The sequence below is a fragment of the Rhinoderma darwinii genome, chromosome 3, assembly GCF_050947455.1.
Source record: "Rhinoderma darwinii isolate aRhiDar2 chromosome 3, aRhiDar2.hap1, whole genome shotgun sequence".
NCBI lineage: Eukaryota > Metazoa > Chordata > Amphibia > Anura > Rhinodermatidae > Rhinoderma > Rhinoderma darwinii.
The window spans coordinates 246,958,922-246,968,829 of NC_134689.1; the positions used below are offsets into that span (position 1 = coordinate 246,958,922).

At 41.8% G+C, this 9,908-nt stretch overlaps 1 protein-coding gene across 1 annotated transcript in view; it reads right to left on the reverse strand.

Moving 5' to 3' along the window:
- LOC142748024 (bombesin-like) overlaps positions 1–8,411 on the reverse strand; it is a 52,553-nt gene extending 44,142 nt beyond the window's left edge. Inside the window, exon 1 of the mRNA XM_075855140.1 lies at positions 8,178–8,411. Coding sequence (XP_075711255.1) covers positions 8,178–8,340 — 163 coding nt within the window. The 5' untranslated portion in view covers positions 8,341–8,411. The remainder of the gene's footprint in view (positions 1–8,177) is intronic.
- Positions 8,412–9,908: the final 1,497 nt, after the last annotated feature.

The following is a 9,908-nucleotide window of genomic DNA, read 5'->3' on the forward strand; positions in this document are numbered from 1 at the left end:
CTAGAGCTCCAATTCCCAAGCACAACACCACAGTTGCTTTACTCACATCCAGTTTTCCCAGGAGCAGAGAGAGAGACGGAACTCTGCCTCTGTTTAAAGCACACCTCAGCTGTGCAGGTAATTAGCCACAATGCAATACCTGAAGTGGCTGGTGGAATAGGAACCCTCCCAACTCTCCCTATTCCAACAACCAGGCCCTTTTACACAGGTTTTCCAGAAAACCCTTTAGCAAGGAAAACACATTTTCCTTCTAGCTCAATTCCCTGGCTGTTTTAAAATGTATATGACAGGAACCTGGGCGAGATGTACACTCCGTCCACTACTTTCCCCCTGGTCCTGTCACAATATATATATATATATATATATATATATATATATATATATATATGAGACAGCATATCTATAGCACTATGACCCTATAGCTATGGATAGGATCAGATACATTGGCTCAGCAGACAGTTTCACACATGATAGGATTAGATATAGGGCCCAGCTGGCTGACATTACGGCTCCAGTGCTGGAACCAGGAAAGGTAAGTATTGCTTTGCTTTTATATGTGTTTCTAATTTTTTTGGTGTATTTGTGTTTTTTTAGAGGTTCGGTTGTTAGACTACGTTGTATTCGCGGACTGCTTAGATTATGGACTTTTTTTTTCATATTCAAATTTTTATTGATTTTCAATACACACAGATATAGAACACAGTGGAGGGAAGGCCTCCATACACTAAAGGAAAACAACAAATAAGGCCAAAGCCCAAACAAAAAAGTGTGCATCACATCCCAGTACAAAGGACATTATATATCAGCAGCATTAATGTACATAAAAAAGAGGAGCACTGCATAAGAATGAAACAGAAAAATAACAGTTTAGACTCCTATACAACATAAAGTACAACGTGGACTGATAAATGCAATCAGAGGAAGCGAGGCACATTCCCTTAGACAGGGGAAGAGAAAGAATAGAAAAAGTACAGAGAAGGGGAAGGGAAAGGTAAGGGAAGGAAGAAGACATGGGGAGCCTGGACTCCAGTTCCGGATTATCATGAGTGAAAACAGAAAAGAGCAAGAGCAGCAATACACATAGTAGGGGCATAGTCAGACTAGCAAAATCCCAGGAAACTGCAAGGAACATCTCCTCATAATAAGTCACGTATGAAAAAGGGAGAGGGTGTGTCTCAAATTACTGCAGTAAAATAGGTGGAAGAAGAAAGGACTGTAATCCATTGAGACAATGTAGACATGTATCTTATAGAAGCAGCTGGGGAATGGTGTTCTCTGTATCAAGGCAACCTCCTTAAACCACTCATCTAACATTGGGGGAACTGCCATTTTCCACCTACGTGGGATTACCGACTTTGCAGCCTGAAGGAGATGCCGAGTGAGGGAACATTTATAAATGTGTAATGGCATAGGGAACATAAATAAAATAACCACCTCAGGAGAATTGGGAACCGAGACTCCAGTAACCACTAATATTATTTTAAGGACTGCATCCCAAAAACTCCTCATCGAGGGGCAACTACACCAAACATGGGACATGGAACCTCTCATAGCTCCAGAGCGCCAACAACTGTCTGGCACGGTCAGGTACCATTTATGAAGAGCATCAGGAACCCGGTACCATCTAGAAACAATTTTGTAACTAGCTTCCTGAGCTCTGATGGCTATAGAGGCTTTTTGGGAAAGGGAGAAATAGCGTTTCCATTGGGCGTCAGTGAATGTTGTGTGCAATTCTTTCTCCCAAGCACTGCAGAAGGAAGGGAGATGCTGGGATCGTTGGGAGAGGAGTAGATAATATAATGTGGAGAGGGCATGGGTAGGGGACAGGGTGGAAACACATAATCGTTTGAAGTCAGTAAGTGGCCGGTGATGATGGGTACGGCGACAACAAATGACGCTTGAGTCGGTCTGTTCCAAGACAGGGTCCACAGCAGGATAGATAGGCTACTAGGGCAGAATTGTTGGGCTAAACAAACCAACATTTTTAAATCGCGATTGAGAAAAAAATCAAGAACACGAGCATGAGTCGACGCCAAGTAATAGAGACAACAGTCCGGCAGACCAACTCCACCAACATCTCTGGATCGAGTAAGAATAGTTCTACTCAGACGGGGACGACCCGTTGGCCATATGAAGGATCCAAAGCATTGCTGGATACGCAACCAATAAGAGGATGGGATGGAGGTGGGGATCGTCTGCAGGAGGAACAGTAATCTGGGAAGGAAAGACATTTTTATAATATTAATAGGGCCAAACCAGGACAATTCCTTCTTATGCCAGGAATTAAGATCTGTGTGAAACTTGGCTAGCAGGGGAATGAAATTATTTGTAAACAGTTGTGTGAGGTCACTACTTAAACGTGCACCCAAATATGTATATAGAAGGGGAAATTACTTTTGAGAAACGATACTACCGGGGCTGGGAGGGAGACATTCAAAGCCTCAGACTTGGAGAAGTTGATCTTGAAGTTAAACCATGTTCCAAAACGGGACAGCTCGGACATCAACGAGGGGAGAGAGACATGCGGGTCCGTGAGGTAAACCAATAAGTCATCAGCAAATGCAGAGCACTTATATTCCGTCCCTCCTATGGTAATGCCTTTAATATCCAGGCTGTTCCGAATGGAGGCCATGAGATGCTCCATGACCAGGACATACAACAATGGGGATAGGGGATAACCCTTCCTGGTGCCATTATGAATAGTGAAAGGTGCAGAGAGGGAGCCATTTATTTTTAATTGGGCGGAGGGAGAGCGATAGAGGGCCATAATTTTAGCAAGGAGGGAAGGTCCCAGTCCTATGTGTTGAAGGGTCTGGCAGAGGGTACGCCAGGATATTCTGTCAAACGCCTTTTCGACATCTATGGATAGGATCATGAGGGATGTGCTGAGTCTGGGCATGAGGAATAATATCTAAAGTTTTAAGGGTGTTGTCACCTGCCTCCCGACCGGGCACGAACCCGACCTGGTCCGGGTAAACCAGGGTAGGGAGGTAATTATTCAATCTATTGGCAAGCAATTTGGCAAATATTTTGAGGTCCACGTTGAGTAATGAGGTGGGACGATAACTGGAGCAAAGTTGAGGGTCCTTTCCTGGTTTAGGGATAACAGCGACATGGGCCGAAGTGGAGCTAGGAGGGAACATGACCTCGGGGGAAATAGAATTAAAAGCTTGGAGCAGAAGTGGCAGCAGACAGTCAACTAATGGTTTGTAAAACTTGGCAGTGTATCCATCTGGACCAGGACTCTTTCCCCTGGGAAGGTCTGTTATAACTGCAAGGATCTCTGGAGAGGTGAAGTCCATATCCAGTTCCTCAGCTATTTCCCTGGACAAAGGTGTGAAGGTAATGCCTTGATGAAAAATGTTGGGCTGTTTATCAGATTTTTTGTAGAATAAAGTCCTTGATGGCGTAAAAGTCGATTCGGCATATTACATCCCTTGGCCGCTGATCATCAATACTCAGTGGACGGAGGGCCCGGTCAATTTCTATATAAATATTCGGCGGGCGTCCCAATAAGTTATTGAAGATGGTAGACAGAGTAGAGAAAAGCTCAGACGCAGGAATGGATTTGGGTCATCCCCGAATACGTAAGTTGTTCCTCCAGTTACGATTCTCAATATCATCAAGATGTTGTTGCAGAATGAACAATTGAGCAGAGTGCTGTTGTATAGTAGATTGGATATTTGAAATAGTGGTAGTGTCAGCGACACGGTCTTGAGTAAGGGTGTCCACCCTCGTGGAAAGTGAGGAAAGTTCAGCACGAAACTTCGTAAACTCCAGCTTACATTCTTCCACAATCTGTTTGGCAAAGGAAGTCATATCAGCCCTAGTGTGTAACAATTGAGAAAGCTGACGGATATCTGAAAGAGTGGCTGGTCTGTTTTCACAGACAGACATAGATGAGGAGTCTGAAAGACTTAATCTGAGAACAGCCGGAAAATCATCCGGAGCATGAGCAGAGTCCGGGTCAGGATGTGCAGAGGAATAGATCATAGATCCTTGGCTGTGGGTGTGCAGTACAGGCAAAGTCCAGTGGTGTGGGGGAGACCCCTGAGGCAGTGATGGTGGTATGGTTGGCTGCATATGAGGAGGACTGCCCCATGAGGAGCCAGAGGACCAGGAGGGGGAAACCCCTACCAGTGCAGGGCTTTGGGGAGGATGGAGGAGTCCTGGGGCCTGTAGCCCTGAAGGCCCAACAGCAGACAGGGTGGCATGAGGCCCAGGACCTCGGTACTCACTGTACCGCCTGGATGTAGCTTCCAGCCGTGCACCGGCTGATGAAGGAGGGTGGTCCGATGCACCAGAGAACGCTGGCTCGGAGTCCAGCACTACAGCCGTTCCCGGATCGGGCGTGAGCAGCCTGCACACAGGGGCTGGAGGAGGAGGGACCGCAGGCCATGGATGGAGAGCTTGAGGGAGACAGAGTGCCGGCGGCCATCTTGAAATGCCACGTGCTCCGCAGCAAGGAGAGCGGCGGCTGCAGCGGCATCACCGGAGGCCTCTGGGGCAGGTAGGGGATCCAGCACTGCTGCAGCCAGATCTTCCCCAACAAGGGAGGCTGCTTGGAGGGCAGAAATTGCCTGAGCAGGCCCGAGAGCAGGCACGGGAAGGTCCCAGCGGCAAGCTGTGTCGTCCGGGACTCAGCATCACCGACACCACGGGGATGAATCAGGGAGTCAGAGGCCTCCAGCAGCTGTACCTGGGAAGGTAAGGCGACATGTTCTGGGGACAGCTCAGGGTCCTCGGAGCACTGGGATAACGCAGATGGAGAGGCTGGGTGGCCATCTTGTCCTTGGGCCTCAGTCCGGAGCTCTCAACTGCATCGGGGTCTGTCGCCCAAAATTTGACCCAATGTCTCTCTGGGAGATGTGGGACGGGTAGAGGCTGCAGCCTTATTCTTTTTCGTTACCTTCCCCATTGCAGGGATTGGATGTTAGACGATGGTGCAAAAGCTGATGGAGGAGCTAAGGAACTCTCCCATAGCTAGCCACGCCCAGTCAGATTACGTCTTTTTTGTTCTCAATAAAATGGTTAATGAGGGATGTGGGTTTTTTATTTCAATAAAATAGTTTTTCTATGCACTTGTATTTTTTTTAAACTTTATTACTACCGCCTTAGCAATGGTCGCTGGCTGATTGACAATGTCCATTACTAAAGCGAGGCTTAGTGATAGCCGGTGAAAAGGCTAACACTAACCCCCATTATTACCCCGGTACCCACCGGCACCAGGAATACCGGGAAGAGCCGGTGCTAGACTCTTTCCTGCAGAAAGTCAGTGGACTGTACTGCTCATATAGAAGTGTTAGAACTTTTAGGGTATGTTCACACAGGGCAGATACGCTGCGTAAAAGCACAGTGTATCTGGTCTCCGCAGGGAATTTTGGCAGAAAAAAACGCACCAAATTGGGGTGCAGTTTTTTCGGCCGTTATATCCACTTCGGAAATCTGCACATTAAAAAAAAAGTTTCATACTTACCGATCGCCATTGTGACACGTCCTTCTGCCATCTTGCAGCCCGGCCTCCTCGGATGTCGTTTCATCCCATGTGACTGCTGCAGCCTGTGATTGGTTGCAGCAGTCACATGGGATGAAGCGTCATCCCAGGTGGCCAGCCTGGACGAAAAAGCACTGAATTCTGGGTAAGCATAAAAAAATGTTTTTTTCCTAAGTTAAGGTTTTTGTGACAGAATCGCAGCTTTACTGCCGCAAAAATCGTAACCAAAAAGAAGCAATTACGGAAATACAATTGATCTGCTGCGTATTAAAAAAAAACATACCGAAGGTCAATTTCTGAGTGTTTTTTCAGTTCATCACTTACGCAGCGTGTGGATGAGATTTGTTCAAATCTCATCCATTCTGCTGCTATTAATCCGGAGTATTTATGCTACATGTGAATTTACCCTAAAAGAAAGAACTATATCAATTTTATTATAGACAAATACCTAGAATGTTATTTCCAATTCACTGGAAATAGTTTGGTATGAGTAATCGTGACACTTTAGTTTGTTAGGATGGAAACAATATTTATGGTTTTATTGTATGCAGAATAATTTTTCTGTTCATCCCTCTAAATGTTGGGGGATGGGTTGGTTGATAGTTGGTAATGTTAATATTCATATCTGTGTTTTTTATGAATATTTAAACATCCGTAGTTTCCTTCATTTAGCCCACAGTCCTATTTTTTCTCAGAGTTTCAAAGCCTATGAAAGCCTGTCATAATATAATACGGTAGATTGTAGTATTTGACATTTTTGTACGTATGTAGGTCTGACTAAGTCTATATAACACCTTTAAGATTAGAGAAAGCAAATACTCTCGTTTATTCTGCAATTTAGTGTTCCAAGCCAAATAGCCCCATTCATTTTTCCGCTCCATAAGATGACATATCATATAAGGGGCATGTTATTTTTTTTGTTTGTTTTTGGTTTTTTTTTGCAAAATGGGTGCATTTTTACAAATAGAAACATATAACTGCAGAAAAGATAAGTGATGTCAGTCATCCAATTTTAACCAGAAGGGTCTACTGTTTAATTCCATAGCGTAAAGTAACTGCCTGACTTTGGCGAGCAGCACAACTTGTTTCTGGTTAACATAAATGTTTTTATGGTTTCGCACTGGAAAAATGTTGTATCCACAATGTTTATGCCAGCTTGCGTTATATCTACACGGACAATATAACAACAGGCTTCAGACTTCATGGCTACTCGTAGATATATTTCTGTTTGTATGTATATATGATATAACATATTAACATACTTGAGAAATATTTATATTTAACTACAGTCGTATTTCATAATAATAAACTAAGTTCATATACAAGTATAACAATAACGGTTATTTCTAGAAAGGTAACTGTATATGAAGTTTATATATTTATTGTCTAAATAATTTCATTTTTATCATGATAATAATTTTTAAGGCTTCATCTGTTTCTGAATTGAGTAAACATTAACAATGTAATTGTTCAGGCTCAACCTGCTACAAAAGTTTTTTTTGTTTGAGACAATATGGGTAAAGCAGGTTATAAAAGTAAAAAATTGCCCCCAATCTTAAAAGCGCGGAATATTTTTTAATATTGGGATGCTAGCCATTAAAGGCAAAAAAATATTTTATATAATAAATTGTACATTTTTTGCATTTACCAGTAGCTACCAAGAAAAAATGACAACAATGTCTGTACTTGTCCCAACCAATGGAACAACAGCTCCATTACCATAGACATAATCTTTACAACAGATTGGTAATAATCATCAATAGACCATGGGCACTTAAGTTATAAGAACAACTCTATCAATTCAAGGTAACTCTAATCATGCTATGCCACTAAAACTTCTTATAGATTGTCAGCAAATTATAACTCAGCACTCTGAACTGGATGCATTTGTGTTTTAATGAAACACATAGATAAAAAATGTAAAAAAAAAACTGATTATTTTGCATTCTGCGACATCAAGAAGGTTATAGAATTCAAGTCTCAATTTTCTTGAAATTTATGAATATTACAGAAAAATTAAATCAATGTATAGGAGAGCGTGCGTTGCTTTATCATCTCTTCATGTATAATGTGTAATACATATGTACAGATAGTATCTTTAATTCACTTTACATAATGTTATTTGGTTATCCCTTATCACCCATCATTTTCCTAATTGTTTTACTCCATATTATATGTGTCATTACTGCATTATCACCCTATGAAACCTGCCACTGACACTTTTTGCAAAACCTTGTCCTTTTACCCTACTAATTACCCTGTTATTTGGACTTCTTGTTATAGAATACTGCCAACCTGTTTAGCTTGACACCTTATTCTCACAAGGTCATTAAACAAGTCATTGTTGTCAGATTCATTTGCATGTTTATAGGTTTGGTCTTTAACTTTTAGTGTTGATTTTACTCTACTCCTATTTGATGCTAGTCTCTTTATAAAAGAAGACAAATAAGACCTTGTTGTCAATGCACTTTTCCCCTGCTTGGTACTGACCCTAGATCAAAAGAAACATTTATAGTCAGCAGCTTTCTGGGGCTGAGTTCGCACTGTGCCCTTTTGTTGCATTTTTAACATGCGTCTCTCAATAGGAGTTCATCAACCAAAAGAAATAAGACGCATGTTAAGAACTCAGCAAAAATGCACAGTGTGAACCCAGCTTTATGTCTATTATAAAAGTTCTACTTACCAATTGCCCACTGGTTGCCCCCTCTCTGAAGTACGTTGATTTTGCCTAGTTTGCCACTGTCTTCAGTGAACTCCACACCGACCGTGAGTGAGACAAAGGAGAAAAGAAGTAGGTGAGCAAGGAACCCAATGGTCAGGATTCTAGTGAGAGGAATTGCAAACATGTCTGTGCTTTGCGTTCTGTGCTCTGCGATGTGTGAGTCTGAGGGATGTGTGCACTGATCTTTCTTCTCTCGCCTCCATCACTTTATATAGTAGGTGCTCAGGGAGGGGGCAGCAGGCTTGTGATGAATAACACACGTGTTTGTACTGTGTGCAGGGCTTAACCCCCCATTGTCCAAGGTAGCACTTTGTTTATAGTGCGCAGGTGTATGTGAATTCTTAATATGCATGAAAGAACTAAGATATCATGCTACAGGGGCAGCTGGTGAACTCTAGAGGATGCATCAAAACATTGACTGTAACCCCTACAGTACCAGCTTAGCCGTAATACAATGTACACATAGAATCATAGGTGGGCTGTATAATTAACATTGATTAGATATACACAGTGAATTGGAATTGGAAACATATTCTTATAAATATCACCTTACTATTGCTGTTTGTTACACTGAATGTTATGTTAGATAAAAAGGAAGCTGAGAAATAACAGTCTTACGTTTTACTGGAGCTATATAAAGAACACTGTTATCCAACATCCATATCATCCACGTGAAATGCGACCGGTGACACCACCTTTAGCAGAAATAATTACAATCAGTGCGTCTTATGATTTGGTATCAGTCTCACATCCTTGAGCAATTGTAACCTGATTTTCTTTCAAAACTGCTTTAATTCAGTTACAATAGCAGGTTTTCATTTATGTTTGTTTTTAATGTTTCTCCGTAATAGGACCTGTGATCTTCTAAGAATTACAGTTTTGACTCCATAGAAAATTATCCAAATTGACTTGGGAAATATTTAGGAGTTTTCACTTAAGTGAGAGAAGCATTGATAGCAGTGGTTTCTGCTTTAAATGGACACTAATTTTTAAAACTACCTATGCTAATCTAATAGCATATATATATATATATATATATATATATATATATATATATATATATATAAAAATATATATATATATATATATATATATATATATATTTGTAATTTACTTACTGTTATAATGTAGTTGTTCTATCCATGCAAATTCTGTGTGTAGTTACTGCCACTAGGCGTCTACCTTCCTGTCCACCCCCTGTTGTCAAGCAAAATAAATCCCTAGTTACAAATGGACTGCATAAGTTGAGGGTGTGTCTCTTCACTGCCTGTCTATACAGGTCTATGGGGAGGGGTGAGCAGGGGGAGAAAGAGAGAGGGAAAAAGACACAGGAATGCTGCCCGTTCAAATCTATGGAGATGGGAGCAATTAAAACAGCAGAAATAAATAAATAGAAAGTAAGCAGGATATAGTTTCAAGAGCATTTGTCATCAAAGAATGTGTTTTATATTTTATTTTAATACTATGGGAGATTTTGTGGTCCATCCAAATTTCATCTGTTTTTTAATCAAAGTTATAGTTAGAAATACTTAAAAAAAACACTGGCCAAACCCTCCCTAAACAAATCTGAACAAGAGTAAAGGATCTGCCAAACACAGCTTCTGTGTCGACGCCCGTGGTTAATCAGTCTGCATCTGTTCCCAGGTCTGATAGAGTGACTCGATCTGCTACCACTCAGGCTGGTAGGCTGAG